We start from the raw sequence: 18,025 nt of genomic DNA, 5'->3' as shown, positions 1-18,025 counted from the left end.
ATCCGTGTCCAAGTTTGCTCTCAGTGAAACAACATTGACCTGCTGGAACATCTGTGTGTCTCCTTGTAAAACACATGAATTAAGGGATTACAAACAGTTCTGGAAACTGCAGTCCCCAGCTCCACCTTGGATTTTCATCCATTCTACAGGAGATCTTTTTCAGTGGGCTTGATGTTAAAAGTGTCTTCTGAAATCCTCAGGCCTGACAGGGGTCTTCTGGTCTACTCTTTGCATGTGAATTATTGGTACCACACTAAGAAATTGCAAAGGTGATGTTAGCTAAAAGTTTTAGTAGGGACCCCATCAGTGCTGAGTATTGGGGATCAGCAGAACAGGAGGATGAGAGTGCAGAAGGTGCCCTGTACCCCAAACTGGCAATGTAAAGAAATGAGATACTTATGTTAAGATGACAATCTAAGGGTGAGATGAGCTATTCAGCAATGATGCAAATCTGGGACAGTAGTGCTGAGTTGGGAATCACCTTGTAGACACTGAAGTACTGAACAGCTCATGCTGGAGAAATATTTTTTCTGTAGGTTTCCATGCAGAATAAAAGATATGACTTAAATATCAGTGCTCTTCATGGGGTTCTGTCACATTCTTGGGTTTAGACTCTTCTCCAAATGATAAGATTCAGGCTTAATTTTATAATTAGATACTTAGGCCACATTCCAGGGTTGGTATAAGATAGAAAAAATCTCAGAAAAAGGGACAATGGAATGGTAAGCAGCTCTATTTGTCATTCTTTTTTAACCCCTCTGATCAAAATAAAAATAGTTTGTAAGGATATACATTGTCATTAGGTAGAGCACATGTCCAGAAAATTTTAAAAAAGAAGACGGCACATATTTCTCGTATTATAAGGGAAAACTTAAAAAATGTCAGAAATTTTTACTGCAATGCAAGAATACTTCTTATCATTCCAGTAGTTCCACACACCTGTCTTGCTTATGTAACACCTTTCCAATCTTGATATCAGAAACATTATGTTTATTCTGGTGTTTTGCCCATACCCTGAAAGAATGAAGTGCTCTTGCTAGAAATCAAAAGAATTTTAAGTAATTATAATTACAAAACATTTTAATTATTGGTATGATTCTGATACTTCTGTACGTCTTCAGCTTCACTCAGCAGTGATATTGATTTAACAGCTGTATGTCACTGTATTGTGCATTCAAAATTAATATACAGAGAGCACTGATGTGTGAAGTACAGAGGAAAAAGAAAGCTTGCTCTTCACTCCATGAGACTTTATTATTATGATGCAGAATTGTGAACAGATAGACTTTTAAAGCATATTACTTTTGTAACTGATCACAGCTATGAAAATCTACTTATTTAGCAGTGAATTAATCAAGGGCATAAAGGAAACTGAATGACTGCATTGGTCTGCATTTCTTTTAGTTAAGTTCATTTTTGGAAACAGTTTGGGGGCAGAACAAAAAGGTAAAGCTGATGATATTACTGAGTGAAACGCTGTAATGTGGTGCTCACTCAGGACAGGAAGGTGGTTATTTCTCTCTTCACATTCTCCCTTCTGTGGCACTGTGCACACACATGGTTGTCCCTTTTTTAAAAACCAGAATAAGTAATTATCTTTTGATTTGCTTTACATATGTGCACAAAAGTTAAACGACCTAGCATTTGTAGAGTGCTACTCTAAGTGCTCAATATCATTATTTGGCTTTAATTCAAATTTTGTGAGAAACTCAGGAAATCTTGTACTACATCTTGTAAGTTTCTTCCACTGTACAAACCAAAAATTCACTATTACATGATATTAAAAGAGAGATGGCTAACTTCACTATTATAGCTGAAATTAACCCAAATTATGGCTGACAAAAGCATTTTGTCCTTTTAAAATATACACACATACACACCCCTTAGCAGATTTTACCTACCTGTCAGATTGCTGTAGAATTATTTTTAAAATTTTGATTTAAACTGTTTTTTTTTTTTTATTATCATGATTTAGACCTGCTGGTGTGCTTTGAAAATGCATCTTCAGACTTCTGCTTGCCAAATGAAATACCTGAAGTATTTGTGAAATTTTGGCCCAAAGTAAGTTGCTGAACAGAATCTAAGCACATGTTTAAGTTAAATTTGTCGTAAACGCTATTGCCAACTGACCTGCTGGCAAGGACGTTTCACCAAAAGGGAAAAAATAAAAGCAAATTTCTATTTTTTCATTTCATTAGAAATCTGATTGAAAAAGCTGCACTGATTTAAATGAGAAACAGAGAATGACTATTACAAGCTGCTTCATCCAATCCAAACCATTACAAGATCAAATTGCAAATATCAGGTTTTCCAAATGAGCAATTCAGACACAGGCAATAGGCTGAAATACATTGGCAAGTTTTGTAATTTCAGAGTGTAAAATCATGGCAGCTGTGATGTGGCCTTTCTAAATGGTCGCGTGTGCATCCCTCATCCATAGAAGAGCACATCAAACTCTGCTAGACACTCAAAATCATCCTGGAGAGGCAGCAAAGTATCTATTACATCTTCACCCATGCTACTGAACTGCTCCATTTGGAAATCTGCATCCAGCCCAGCTCTCCAAGTCCAGAAGAACATTCTACACACCTGACCAACTTTTCTCTATTTGCTTTCACACAGAAAACAGAAATATATTTGAAAATAATATAGTTTGCTGCAAAAAGCTTATCACATTCCATGTAGAAGACTTTCTAGTATTGCAGCATGTCTCAGGCATCTGCAGCCTTGGGATAAGAAATCCAAACAGGTATAAGGAGTATATCTTTAAACCCCAGTGCTCTATTTTAGTCCAGCTGATATTGTCACAAATACCAACAAGAGCAATCATTTACCTTTACTAGAAAACTCTCTTCTGCTCTGAAAGGACAAAAGCATTAAATTCAAGGGAAAACTTAATCACGTTTAAAAGTGATTGGTTGAAGTTTAGGAGCAGTTTTTACATTGCTTTTTCCTTGACTCAGTCCTGCAGCCTCTAATCATTAGCTGGACAGCTGTGCTATGTGATTAATTTATTTAGGTGTTGCTGTGATGCACAAATGTATATACTGAAAAGAACTACAGTATTGCTTTGCAGTAAGTAATAACCATGTTCCAGTAAGTGATTCAGTGCCAGAGTATTTAGAAATGCAATCTTATGTAGCTTAATTAAAATGAAGTGCCCCTTTCAAGCTATTTGCTCTGAGTTTGACTGAAAAAGTCCACTATGTACTACTGGAGTTGGAAAAAGTGGTAAAGTAGTTTCTGCAAAGACTTGTTTTGATAAACATGAGTTCAAGAATAAAGCTATTTTGGGACATTGCTATGTCTGCAGCAAGACAACAATTTACTGAATGGAAAGTGTTGCACATCAAGAGAGAGTGGAAAGAAAACTCTTCACAAGCCAAAGCTGAAAGAAAACAAATTCTAACAAATGTTGTTCACTTGTCTGGAGACATGATTTTACTCCTTGACTTAGCTCAGCAGCACAGAAACTCAATGATTTGAAAATACATGAGCTAGCAACTTGACCTGGAATATTTCCACCCCTTCACTAATAGTTTTCTTGCTGTTTATTTCTAGGGAAAACTGGGAAAACAACAAGCAGGATGGATAGAATGGGATCCAAAGCCTCTCAAGTTCAGTGGGAGTCTATTCACTGCCTGTTGTGGACACCAACTCAGACCCCAGACTGTGATACCTGGAGGTTCCTCTGCTGGGTTTTTGTCAGTGACAAAGGCTGTGACACTCCCATGACAGTGTAGTGGGCTGGGGGAACAAAGTTAGCACAGATATGTCTGTGTCCCATTAAATCCCCAACCACACAACATAAAATCAGGTCTCCCAATGATGATAACTGGTGGAATAGGCACTCCCACTGCTGGCAGATCAGAGTGAAAAGGGACAGATCTGAGGTTCTGAGTTACTGGCTCAGGGCTAGCAGAGGACTTGGCCCCCAGCAGCAGTGCCCTGCTCCTCAGTCCTTTGGCTCAGCTCACTGCCAATTTCTCTTATTAGTAAAGTATGACGGAAGAGCCCATGTTTGAAGGAAAATGTAATCTGAAAGGTGTATTTAGATAAACACTGGTCAGAAGATACGCTCACAGGCTGGCATTGATTCAGCCTACATGTCAGTCTGCTCTGGCTTGTCCCCAGCACTGGTTTATCCTCCTCCTTCACTCCGTCAGTCACGCTTGAAATTGAAGTTGAAAAAAAAAAGAAGACAAGATAAGATAGTAGCTAAAAAAATTCATCTAAAGAATCTTTCCCCACAGTTCATGCTTTGAGACCTCAATTCAAATCATCCGTACAAACTGAAAAGCATTTGGAAACCCAAAGCCTCAGAAGCAGAGCCGCTACAGCCAACACGACAGCTGGCTACCATGAAAAGGCTGTTCTCCAGCTCACAAGCCTTGTTTGAATTTCAAGCTTCTCTTATGAAACAAGAATCTATTGGCTCTGGAAGAGCTGAGAGGAATCAGCCATGGTCCCCTGCTTCCTTCAGGTCATGGTCTTTCTCCACAGAGAGAGACAACAGTCTCCACAGGTCATGCAAGGGTCTTCTGACTTTGGGAAAGCAATCCTAGGGGTCAGCATCAGCTAATTGAATTAAAAATAATTTCCAATTCTTGCACTGATTTATATAATACGTCTCTTACATAACTTGTAAGTATTAAAGGAGTCTAGAGTGTCCTTTCTCCTTGTGACAAAACGTGATATTTTTGTTATCTGGCCCAGCCATACTGAGTTCCATTTGCTCTGTCATGTGGAAAAATGGGAACTTCTATTAAAAGCCATCTTCACTTTTCTGAAAACATGTTTTATTCTTTTCTTGTAAGAGAAGCACTTGCATTTATAGATTTAATTCATGTTTTATCATGTAAGTGCCAAGTTACAACCTTACTCCTAAAATAAAGCATCAGTTATCTACTGACCATCACCACAGTCTGGTAGTAGCCTTACATTTATCTGTCATGCCTGAAAGTTCCATTTGCTCTGTTGTTTGGAAAAATGGGAACTTCTATTGAAAGCCATCATCACTTTTCTCAAAACATGTTTTATTCTTCTCTTTTAAGTGAAACACTTGCCTCTATAGATTTAATTCACGTTTTGTCATGTAAGTGCCAAGTTACAACCTTACTCCTAAAATAAAGCATCACCACAAGTTACAATCTTACTCCTAAATAAAGCATCACCAACCTTACTCCTAAAATAAAGCATCAGTTATCTACAGACTATCACCACAGTCTGGTAGCAGCCTTACATTTATCTGTTATGCCTGAAAGTTCCCTTCGCTCTGTCATGTGGAAAAATGGGAACTTCTATTAAAATCCATCTTCACTTTTCTCAAAACATGTTTTGTTCTTTTCTTGTAAGAGAAACACTTGCCTCTATAGATTTAATTCATGTTTTGTCATGTGAGTACCAAGTTACAACCTTACTCCTAAAACAAAGCATCACCACTTGAGTAGGTAGCCTGTCTTTACACTTCGAGAAGGTCAAACTCTGTTTTGACAAAGGGTCATTAATGGTAAGGCTGGGAAGGTAAGGCTGGTAACGCTCTCGTGAGGGAACAAAGCGAGATGATGAGGATGCAGAGGTGAAAAGGCAGCTGAGGAGGGAGATGGGAGAGGGCAGAGGGTGGTGTTACCATGGAGGCCTTGCGGAGGCTGAGGCGGTCGCAGCGGGATCGGAAGTAGGCCTCGTCGAAGGACGTGTGGCTGCCCTTCAGCTTCTCCGACAGGTTCCGGTAGAGCCGCTTGGCCGCGCTGGGCGACGAGGGCATGCTGTGCTTTTTGCTCTGCAGCAGGCTCAAGTTGTGCATTTGCTGGGTCATTCTCAGCCAGGGTTTTCTAGAGGGAAAGCAGCAGCTGTTTAGTGAGGTTTTGCTAGACCAACGTCGTTGATCAGAAGTGTGTCACTGAAACACACAGTGCGAGGCTGCTGGGCCTAAAATCACCTTCACACACAGCTTCTGCACATGTTTGGGGCTTTTTCAATGGCAAATTGCTCTTTATGGAATTACACCCATGGATATCTATGGAGACAGACAATTAAAGATGGAAAAAGAAAACAGATCACCCCAGAATTATTTGCTAATTCATATAGGGAGAAGGAGTTTCAATTAATGAAGGAAACAATGTTTTTGCAGAGTGAGTTCTGGTAATACAGGTGTCAGAAAAAGTGACACCCAAAAGTAAATGTTGCCATAGACAGTTTCATAACGAGTGGCTTTTTCCTCATGTAGTGGGCAGGCACTGGTTGTGTCTATTTGTTGTTTTACTTTATCCTGCTCTGTGTTTGCCCTGTCCATTTAGAGTACAAACCCATCCAAGAGGGGCTGCTGCCTCTCTCTGATCCCCTCACCTAATTGGATTTACATATTATCTCATAATTAAACAATACTCTCTATGCTCTGTCATTACAGTAATATTTATGTATTAAGAAAAATTGAATTAATATTTAACTCTGGAAGTATGTAATATGGAAATAATTTTACCTTTCTGAAAAGGTAAAATTAGAATTTAATACCAAGAATGCCTGGTATTAAAGCTAACAAGGCTTATACCTCTGTCAGTTTTTTCTAGGCTGATGAAGTCCTCCCCCTGTCTCACTAGACCAAACTACCTGCTTGCTGACTTTAATACTCTCAAGGATTTAAATAATTACCAAAAAATGGATTTTTGCCAGCCTGACTCCAAAGAAAGCCCTATCTCTTCTCCAGCCTTCACTAATGCAGGGAGTGTATTTGTCTCCATCTTCTTCAACTCAGTTGCCCAGATATTTTTCACAGAATCTCCTGAAAGTCATCAAGTTCAAGCTTTTCTTGAGAAGGGAGAAGTTGTTTCCAGAATCTCAAATTTCTACAGAGAACAGCTTGACAGCTGCATTTTCTTTTATGAGAAAATACTAACCTGAGCAAGTAAAGGAGAAGCACCTGTCAGTTCTTGGAGAGTTTTCCAGGAAATGAGAGTCTTTGGGAGAGGTGCTCTAGTGACACCTGTCCCAATACACATTCAAGACCCAGACAGTTGGCAGGGCTGTTTTCTCTTTTTCAATGTCTACACTGTAGAAAGAAACTGGAGTCTCTGTTACAGCATTCTAGAATGCTGGTGTAAGCTTTGAACCAAAGCAAACTTAGGCATCACTGAGGTGCTAATCTGTGTCACCAAGGCAGAAAAGGTTCAGAGCAGTTAACTACCAAGCCTGTTTCCCATGCCATGGGTTACTGTTCTTATGGACTGTGGCTAAACATAATTTGACTCCAGATATTACCATTCCTTGGGGTAGCTGGAGTCCTTCCCACCTTGATCTGGTCAATGAACCAGGATTTATAGTAACACACTAACAACAGTGTGTTAGTAACCACCTAAACAACTTCTGAGGACAGTAACCACAGCGTGCCCTTGCCACATGTTGAAGCTTTGTCAGTAAAAACCCAGAGCAGATCCATGGTCTGACACTGATGGAAGAAGAGAACAGAATCTTTTATAAGCTCATCAATGTTTCTGTGAAGTCAAGAGCGGGTGAATCTATAGAGAAGCTAAGTAAACATCCTTGAAATAGCAGCTAACAATAAAACAGATGGCATCCTTGCTATCCACACAGAATTGGTGATTCACAAATGACTTGAAACATAGATGTGTTCCCTGAATACTCACCATCAATATCCCAAAGAAGTGCAGGGGATAACTGTGGAACAATAAAGCAATAGCTGGAATGACATGATGTGAACAAGCTGCATTTTTTCATCAGTGTACTGAAACACCAGTACACTGAAAAAGTACAAAAATGCTACTGCAGATTATCATACTTAGCATTCTTCCTAGTCACATACAAGGTATGAAATGAAAAAAAAATCAAGGCAAGTTGAATATTCTGTAAAACTTTCTGGAAGTGGTATCTTATTAGGCTGGAAATGACTCACAGTAGAGCAATAGGAATGAGATTGGGCAGAATTGTGGGTGAAAAGCGTAATAAGAAATAAGGAAAAGAGACAGCTCGATCCACACGATTCTGTGATGGAAAGCACAGGGTTTTTTTGGTGCTGTTATTTTTTTACAGAAATCAACGATTTCATCAGAGTATTTTTAGGCTCCTTTAAAAGTCATTAATTTTATTTCTTTTACAACCACATCCTTGCCTCAACAATCAGGTGAAGACCTAAATATGCATTGTCTTGATTGAAACAACAAACACCCCAGTTGAAATGCACTTAGCCTGAGGATGTGTCATTGTCAGAACTAATTTTTGCAGCACCTGGAAGACTAATAATTTGGAAAAAGAAGATGTGCAGAACAGCCCCTTTTGAGATTTTCACATCTGGAAGCCTCTGCACAAATCTGACATGGGTCAGGATGACATAAGGACCTCTCCATATGGTTTGGGGTAGCCCTGTGTGATCCAATTTGCACCCCCACAGCAAGATGAGCACGGCAACAGGCAGCACAGCACCAGGTTTTACTGGGAAAGGCAGAACTAGAAAAAATAACAACAGCAGCTCCCCTTATAACCAGACATAATTAACAGCAGTTTTCATTTCCAAGAATTACAGAGCATAAAAGTCTTGCAGCAGATCTCTGGGGAAACAGTTACTGCCCTGCCCTGGAAATACCCATCAAACCAGTGTGACTGTCACTGTGCTATAGCTAGGAACCAAACCAGGGACGAAGGTCTCCCTGGTCATATTTCATATTTCATTCTGCACATCCTACAGTTTCATCTTTGTGATCAGATTTCTATTGCACCTAAGCACTGAACCATATTATTTCCCATCACCAGGGTCCTTTAAAAGTCAAATTCAAATTCAAATGAATATAAAATACTTACCTTTACAAAAGATTTGTGTGATTTTTTTCCTTTTTAATTGTCTAATACTGACCTAATATTCATGTCCCTCAAATACATGTTGCAGAGAAAGAAATAGAAATACCTAAATTATAGATCACTGTTGTATGTGGCACATACATGCTACAGTCTAAAGACAGGTGCATTGGTAGGGCACAGCATAACTGTAAAAACATTCTCTTAGGATTTTAGGAAAACACAACAGCTGAGAAACCCCTCAGCACTGTATGTTTATGAATCAATCATACTTGAAACTAATAATTAGGCATATGTGCATTAAAGAGTTAAATTTGACTTACCAGCTTAGGCTATCCAAGGCAAAAGGTGAACAAGTTGCTGTTAATTGTCCCCACTCTTCCTTCAATGAATCACATTAGCTCTGCTGTCTCTGCTGGCTCAGCCTCTGGGCAGAATGAGTAAATCTCTTCCTTACACTGCATGAATGATCAGATATGAAAAAGCCTGTTACTAGTGATTACTGCAGTCCAAGATTGCTGCTAAAACCTCAGAGCAGAACAGTATTTAAAGCAAGTAGTGTTGTATCACAGGTAGAATGTTTGGTGCCTAAACTCTGTCCCAGTTACCTGTGCAGCTGTAGAAGTGACCAATATGTGAAGCCTCCATGTGAGAGATGCCATGACTTCTGTGTGCTTTTAGCTTGTTGTAGCCTTTAAAACTGATCAGCAGCACAGCGTGCAAGTAGAAAAAATAATTACTGCCAGAGTAAACAAAACTGTGATTGTAATTAATTTGACATGCAGTATGAGCAAAAGGACATTAATGCAGCCATCCTCAAGCAGCTGGTTTTATGCTAAAACAGTGAGAGGAAGGGGTAAAAATCACAGTGCAGTAGTGCTTGTTGCATGTGATGTATTGTTTCTTCTTTCTCCAAGCAAGCTACCACTCCAGCTGTCTGCAATCATAGCAACAAAAGCAGCAGGCATAGCCATAGCTGTGGGACATCTGCAACATCATTGGAAAGCTCCCAGCCTGAACAGGTTACGCCTCAAAAAGATTATTAAACGGATAACAAAAGCACACTCTATGGACACGAAAGCAGATCCTGTAATGTCTGCATTAGGAGCTTCCAATATAGGAAAATAATGATATTTCAAAATCTCATTTTTTTACTATTGGGCAAAAAAATTGCAAATGCGGGAACCCACAGAAACCCACAAAAATATTACAAAGTCAAATGTGGAGTATTTCAAATACCCATATACAGAATTCTAAAAACAATGAAGGTGACTATCAAAGATAAACAACAACCTAGGAAATTGTTATCCTTCTAGACAGTCCACTGGGTTAAATTCATGCAATCAGAAAACTACAGTGCAACATCAGATAATAGAAAAGAACCAAAACACAGCAATTCCTGGTCCTAGCCAGTGACCATTAATATCTACAGAAAAGTATTTTGGATTATTTTTAAGGAGATACCAGAGCTACTCTCAGAATCTGCGGAGTTTTCTTCCCTGGTTTTATTCAGACATGATTTTGGAAAATGTTGGAAACCTCCCAAAATCTGTTGATCAGCCTGATTCTCCCACAGTTCAAACCTCAGCCAAGGTGCTGTGCCTCATACCCAAGGGCATCCTTTCGCCCAAGTAGCTGAAGCTCAGATGTAGTCCTGGGCCTGATGCTTGTATGCCTTGGAAATAGAAGCTAAGCTGTATTTTTTAAACCAATCTGGATATGGATCAAACCATTCTTTGGGGGTTTTCTATCAACAGACGGGCCTGCATGTACATGTGTGTGCAAACATGCACACAGACATGGGCATATGAGAATATCAAATGCAAATAATGAGAATATCAAATGCATATAGTTATGGGGCATAATGAGAATATCAAATACAAATAGTTACTTGCTCTGCTGCAGCAGAGAATTGCAAAATGCTGTTACAATATTCTATGCACAGCATTCCTTCTCCTGTACCTTGAAAATCACAGGCCCTCCATTTACAGGATTCCCTCTTTTGTTCTGCTCTTTCCAAGGATCATTAGTCAGAGAGCTGACTGAGGTCACTACTCCTTGCCAACAGGAGGGAATTGGAAATCTTTCAAAAACCACCAAATACCTCTCTAACACTGAGATACTATCTGGAAAAAAACATGCTGAAAATCTGAAATGTCTAAATCAGTTAAAAATAAATGTAGGCCTAGGAACTCCATTTTCAGTGCTGTGCTAAATAGGGATGATTTTTCTAAGGCAAAGTCTCCAAATAACTTTTTTTTGCCTATATAGACCTCACCTATGGAGCTCACTTGTAAAGGAATTCTCCATTTCCAGCTGTGTTGAGGAGGAAAACATAGAGTGAATTTCTAGAAATCAGTCTATTCTTAAACATTTCTAGCACCTTCTCATTGTGGTTCAATAATTCTATCTTCTGCTTTCTCCCTTGAGCTTGGTGGAAAGCAGCCCTTTTTCATTGCCATTTTGATTTTTTAAAATGCTTAGTTCTTTTTCTACCCAAACAGTATTTAGTAGAATAGTAAAAGTCAAGATATTTTCTTGCCCAAGCCTAGTCCTTGTGAAATACAATTAGGTTTTTTGTCCCAAGTTAATATATTTATAATCTTCTTGACCTACGAATATAAATTCATAATTAGCCTGTTCAAAATCCAGAAGAAACAAAGCAATTCCCAGTAATGTAAAAGAAGTAACCATACATTTAGCAAATGATAAAAATGCAATTATTAAACATTATTATTGAATGCTTGTAAATAACTGTGAGAGACACCTACATCTAGTTCTAGAAATGAAGAAGACTAAAAGACCTACAGAAGAAATAGACCCTGGGTTTATGATGAAACACGTGGAAGAAGATCCTTTAGTCTGATCTCCTGCAGAAACCTGCCCATCCTCAGCCTTTGATGCTTCCATCAGAGGACAGAGAAGCCATCCAGTTCTCATTGCCCTTGCGTTCCTCTCTCCTGAGCTGCACAGAGCATTTTGCTGGCTGCACTCACACTGCTGCCTTAACCTCCTGCCACAGGTTTTCCTTCCATGACTGGTGAGTCAGAGGTTCCCTGCCTGCAGCACACAAGGAGCGCTGATCCCACAAGCTGCTCTTGCTCTCACTGCTGCTAAAGCTGCATGTTTTTGTGAAGATGCACATTTAGTGGTACATTTTGTTTAAGGAGGCTGCCCAAGTTGGCTGATTCAGTGCCACAGTCCCCCAGACCTTCACCCTGTGCTGTTCTCAGCTTTACACACCGGGCAGGAGTTTTTAGCGTTGTGCTGGCCATTAACTCCACGTAGCAAATTCTGCTCGTTCCTCCCCGACCTTGGGAGGTTTGTGGGACGAGGAGCTCCGTGTTTGGGCTGGGGTTTCGCTCCTCCATCCATCGATAGGTGGCAGCGTTCACCCAGCTCTCCCCAGCCCGGGCAGGACCCGGAGCGGCGGCCACGCCGAGATCCCTGCCCCGGGACGCGGTGCCCAGCAGGGCATCCCCATCCCCAACAGGGCATCCCCAGCAGGGCATCCCCATCTCCATCAGGGCATCCCCATCCCCATCAGGGCATCCCCATCCCCAACAGGGTATCCCCAGCAGGGCATCCCCATCAGGGCATCCTCATCCCCAACAGGGTATCCCCAGCAGGGCACCCCCTTCCCCACCAGGGCATCCCCACCAGGGCATCCCCCATCCCCACCAGGGTATCCCCAGCAGGGCATCCCCACATCTCCAGCAGGGTATCCCCAGCAGGGCATCCCCATCCCCAACAGGGTATCCCCAGCAGGGCATCCCCCATTCCCAGAGGACATCCCCCATCCCCAATAGGGCACCCCCCCCATCCCCATCAGGGCATCCCCCCCATCCACAGCAGGGCATCTCCCCCATCCCTGGACCCCAGCCTGTCCCTGCTTTACATCGCCTGCCGTGGCTGTGAAAAACATTTGGGTTTTCCCCACTAGAAACTGGTGGGAAGTTTGGAGTGGAGAAATGGCCACTTGGAGCCTGGCTTTACTTGCAGCGATGGCAAAGCTGTTCCAGCATAAGAGACAAAGCTGCGTTTTAGGCTGTTCACAGTCCCAAAAAAGGAACAAATATTGCTCAAATATCAGATCTCCATCCACTATCACAGCAATGGATCCAGGCAGATTGGATACCTGGGACTGGGATCTCCACCCCCTCCCAAAGTAACAAGACAACATGGCTAACTCTGACACCTGTAGGCACTCTTATTTTAAAATTCCATTACTTGAAATGTAGTTAAAGTGACTCTTCTCCCTGAAACAAGATAGTGGGGTAGTTTTTTTCATACAGTCAAAAATATTCAGTGAGAAAGGTAAAATAAAAAGCAAACCAAATCCCCAAACACATAAAAGTGTATGTTTCTTTGTCCCCGTACTCATTCTTTCTTGCACATTTTTATACATAAAACATACTGTAGTAAATTCCAACTCTGGTTTTGGCAATTCCTGCCCCTCTGGCGCCTTGTTTACCTATCATCTTTCACACACACTCCTTTGCCAATTTGTTTATTCTCTGTCCTGTTCCCTGGTTTCTTGGGTTTCTTCAAGGACATTGATTGGAGTCTTACCGTTTCACTAGTTACTTTAGCCAGTGTTCTTGATCCAAATCCATAGCAAATAACCTATTATCCACAAAGACACAGAAGTATTCAGTATGCTTATGAAAAAGCCAAATATTTCCCAGTTGATCAGTCACAGACATGATCAAACTTGAAAAATTCTGAAATTGTGAGTAAAGAAAAAATAATTGTGTTTGGACTAAGCTTAGAAATAATTTCCCCAAGTATTCTGAAATGTGTGAGGCAATGTGATGTCAGTGATGAGTGGAACTGGGCTTGGCAGCCCTGGCTCCCCCAGGTTTCCTCTGTAGCCACAGCTCCCAGCCCAGGGTCCTGTCAGCCCCACCTGGAACTGGCACATCCAGGCTCTGCAGGGCTGGATGTGGCAGATGCACCCTGGGGCCTGCAGATTCCCAGAGGAAAGATGCAGATGGGAGGAATTCTCAGCTTGGTGGCAGCTGTGGATTTGCTGCTTGTACTTCAGAATGTGATTTTAAATGAACTAGCAGAAACTCAGAACTGTTTGGTCAGAATTCTTTAAAGATGGCATATTTTTCATACAGTCCCAGTGGCTTGTTTACCCTGCTAGTCTTTTTACTTGGAAAATTCCTGAGAATAATAATTCCTGGCTGCAGTGGAATAGAATCAGGCCTGGGCTGTCAGAGCTACAAAACTACTGAGTCATTTGGGATCTTTTGGAGTGTAAGTTAAGGTAAACAGAAATAAAATAGTATAAGAAGTCCATCAGTGCATCAAAGTCCTCCCTGTCTGAACCAAGGAATCAAAGGGCAGCTGCTGTTACCTATCAGGAGGTGTGCACCAATCCTGATACATGGAAGTGCTGCTCTATTGCAAAACCAATGCAGAGCAGAGCTCTTTGCTGGTTCTTGCAATTATTCCCCAGATTAGGAAAACCCCCTAAATCTGTGCAAACACATGCAGTTTCAGGAAGCCTATAAAAGTACATGAGGCCAGTGGACATGTCTGAAGATATTGCTGGCCCTCAGAAACAAATTACCCATCTGAACATCATGGAAATAATGAAGTTGTCAGCAGCAACAGGCAGCTGTGAAGTTTTGTCAGCCTCCTGTTGGTTGTGTTATCTAGTCAGACACTCCACATAGAGATCATTTATGCCATGTATTGTTCAGCCATGACTGCTCCCAGCTGCACTACATTTAATTCAAGTTACACCAGAACATTTTACAAACAGAAATTAACAAGCTTTTCATAGCTGGCAATTTCTAGATTAGGAAAGAATAAAGAAAAAAACAGAATTTAGCAAAATTGAGCATGGAACAAAGCTGAACAGAGGCAGACACACAACATCCCAGAGAAGCACCTTCTTTTTTTAGACTGAAGGCATCTTTAGGCTTGTGACACAGTCTTTTAAAAGACCAAAAAGATCATACAAATATATAGATAGGTGTCATTGCAACTTTTATATGATTGTAGTAATTAGCAGTATACTTATTAATATAAGGCCTGTTTCTGAAGATTGATTAACTTTTCTTCAATACTTGTATAAGAGCATTCATTATAAAATACTACACAAGTGCCATTATTTTTCATACTGAATAAAGAAAGAACTTTGATAACAGAAGAACAACTTCCTGCTGTTCTGTGAACCCCAAGCACTGTTTATTTCACTAAGCAGATACTCCTTAAAGAGCAGCTTGTTTGCCCTGATTAAAGCAGAAGTCTATTTATGGCATTTAGTGACTTTAACATATTAAAATCAGACATTTAGAAAGAAACACATACACAAAACCAGCAGCAAACCAAACCACAAAAAAACCCAGAGTAAGGTACCATATCAGGAAAACTTTGCTACTGAGGGCAAAGAGTAGGAAGAGGGGCTATTTTCAAAGGGTAACATTTACCTGGGGTGAATAATTTGGCCAGATCCTGATGGAGACAACAATTCAAACCAAGAGCCTATTTGTCTGCATTATCAGAGGAAGAACCACAAGGAGATCTGTCTCCCTGGATCAGCTTTTGTGAACAGCTCTGTAGGTTATCTTTGCAATAGGGAATCTTCCACAAGTGGAATTCATACTGCTGTCATTTGGTCTGATGTGGCTGTTCATGTACGTTTGAGTTTAAATGAAAATAACTCTGAGGAATTCCAAACCAGTGCATCACAGAAGCAGTGAAAAAACCCAAACAGAATTCCCAAACAGAATAGAAAAGATTGCTGTGAAGTAATTATAGATTTGCCACTGCCATTCTTTTTCACAATGTGCAAATTTAAACATTCATTTTTTCTGAGAAATTATAATAGCTTTGAATCATGAAGATCCAAGGTTTATTGCAGAGGCAATGCACATGGACATAACAGTTTTTGTTGAAACCTTTTTATACTTTAGAGAGACAAGGACATATGATTGTTTATCCTTTACAAGAGGTCTGGGGCACAGTGTCATGGTTTGACCAGGAAAGAGTGAGAATTCTGGGAAGCTGTGGTCAAACCAATGAAGGTTTTGGGTTTCATACTGACACCTGGTGTAGCCAGTGGGGTTTGGACACACCTCCGAGAATACACAGGGGTTAAAAGCAAGGCACTGCCCTGGCACTTCCTCTTTTGGACATCGTCGGGCGAAGAGGTCAGATCTCTTCCCCCCGCCCGGCCCGCTGCTGCTGGGCGGGGGAGGGGCCGCCATGCGGGAGGCCTGGGGCCTGGACAGAGGTGGGGGTTGAGGGGGCTTTCAAGGATGGAAGGGTGGCGGAGCCCCAAGAGACATCGAGACATCGGGCAGCCAGCCCCCCCCCCCTCCCCCCAGGAGAGCAGCCAGCCAGGAGGAGAAGGAGGGAGACTGCCCGGCCGGAGCGGCAGCGTGTGGGCAGCGTGCGTGGGAGTCGCTCCGGGACCGACAGCAGAGACTGAAAACTTTTAACCCTTTCTTGCATGATTGGGGCCTTGCAAAAATGCTAATCCTCCTCGAAGCTGAATAAGAAGGGAGATGAGAGATGAGATGAGATAAGGACTTTTGGCCCGGAGATTGTGGAGATGATTGGATGGGGAGAGATGATTTGGAGTGGCCTTTTGGCTGGACTTTTTCTTGTAGCCATGGACTCAGTTGTTCCTGTGACACAGACTGCATTTAGGGGAGGCAGTGCCTCAAAACCAGGAGGGTTCATTCGTGAGGACCCCCCGGCCCCAGGGGGTTGGAAAAATATGGGGGGACAGTTGTCCCAAAAGCAGAGACTGTGCCTTTTTGGAGTGAGACAAGGCATCCTTGAAAGACCACCCTAAAAGCAGCTCTGGCCATGTCTCGGTGGTGAGAGCACTGAGCATGGAAGGAACATGTCACAAGCGGCAAAAGGACTTTTTTTCCCCGGGCGGTGCCGAAGTGACAAGGAAGCATCCGAGGTTTCAGTGTGTTTCCAGAAGCCTATGGAACAAGAAGGACTCCGTTCCTCTTCATAAACTGCAGTTTGAGTATACTAAAGTGTCGTGCCGGGCTGGGCAGTTGGTGTTTTTTGAGAGAATGTATTGGATTGGGAAAGTCAGGGAGTGGGGAGGAGGAAAAGTGGTTTTTGTAAGGTTTTCAATTTTTTTTCTTTTCCTTATAGTCTTTCCCTATTTTTCCTGTAGTTTTAGGTAATAAAGTGTTCCTTATGTTTAAGTTGGAGCCTGTTTTGCTTATTCCTGGTCACATCTCACAGCAGACACCAGGGTGAGGCATTTTCATGGGGGCACTGGCTCTGTGCCAGGCTCAAACCATGACACACAGCAAAATCAGTGGCAAAATTCAAAAGATGGAATTGTTCTTACCTCAAGTGCAACATTTCAATAAAAGTGAAATTAAAAGGTAAGAAGTGCAATCAAATCTTGTCTGTTTGGAATATAGCAGGTCTATATACTTCTTTAACAAAAATATTTCTTTTTTTACTGTAGTGAAGGCTTTTAAAAACTAGTAGTGAGAACAGCAGCTCATGAAAATATCTCGCCATCACTTTTCTTTATCTCTGAACCTGATGAATCTGTTCCCTCTCAATTAACCATTCCAGCCTCTCACTGAGCAATAAACATCAGTGCTTGGCCTTGCCACAAGTCCCATCTCCATGTCACAAACAAGATAGAATACAAAGTGATAATTGCTCCCTAATGAGCACATACTAGTTTGGATGAATTTAGCCCCTCTTCCCATTTCTCTCTCTTCATTACATTGAACTAATGCATCAACCAAATCCAAAGGCGAGAAATTAATCTGAAATAAACTCCTGCTTTTCATGGCTGAAATGTTCATTCATGCTGCTTCATTGCAGCATGGCTTCCTCTGTTTTCCATCAGGTCAAAGAGAATCTGATTCAGACTATAAAATTTGGGCTTTATCTCCACATTCAAACTCTGACTTAGCAAAGTCCTTGGAAAACAGCTATCAGGCCAATTCTTCAAGGAGGGGTTGTGGTATAGGCCAAGTCCTGACGAGTTGGCAAAAGTCTATATGAACTTCCATGCTGTTCATAGACCCTCTGGGATGTGTTTTACTCCTTCTCACTCACCCTCAAATCAGAAAGAACAATGCTGGTGAACCTCAGGGCAGGAGGTGCTTGGAGCACCCAGCAGGGCTCTGGCAATGCCCAGAGTCACTGGTTCAGTCTCAGCACCTTTTGTTCTTCAAATCATGGTAAAGCACTTGTTAGTCCTAGAACA

The 18,025-nt window shown here is 41.4% G+C and overlaps 1 protein-coding gene across 1 annotated transcript in view; it reads right to left on the bottom strand.

Annotated features, from left to right (window-relative positions):
- ANKFN1 (ankyrin repeat and fibronectin type III domain containing 1) overlaps positions 1 to 18,025 on the bottom strand; it is a 108,174-nt gene that overhangs the window by 60,829 nt on the left and 29,320 nt on the right. The window contains exons 2-3 of the mRNA XM_064728574.1: positions 9,126 to 9,260; positions 5,630 to 5,831 (exon numbers count right to left, since the gene is read on the bottom strand). Coding sequence (XP_064584644.1) covers positions 5,630 to 5,815 — 186 coding nt within the window. The 5' untranslated portion in view covers positions 5,816 to 5,831; positions 9,126 to 9,260. The remainder of the gene's footprint in view (positions 1 to 5,629; positions 5,832 to 9,125; positions 9,261 to 18,025) is intronic.

This window comes from Zonotrichia leucophrys, chromosome 18 (assembly GCF_028769735.1).
Source record: "Zonotrichia leucophrys gambelii isolate GWCS_2022_RI chromosome 18, RI_Zleu_2.0, whole genome shotgun sequence".
NCBI classification, from domain to species: Eukaryota; Metazoa; Chordata; class Aves; order Passeriformes; family Passerellidae; genus Zonotrichia; species Zonotrichia leucophrys.
This window is presented reverse-complemented; position numbering and strand designations above follow the sequence as displayed.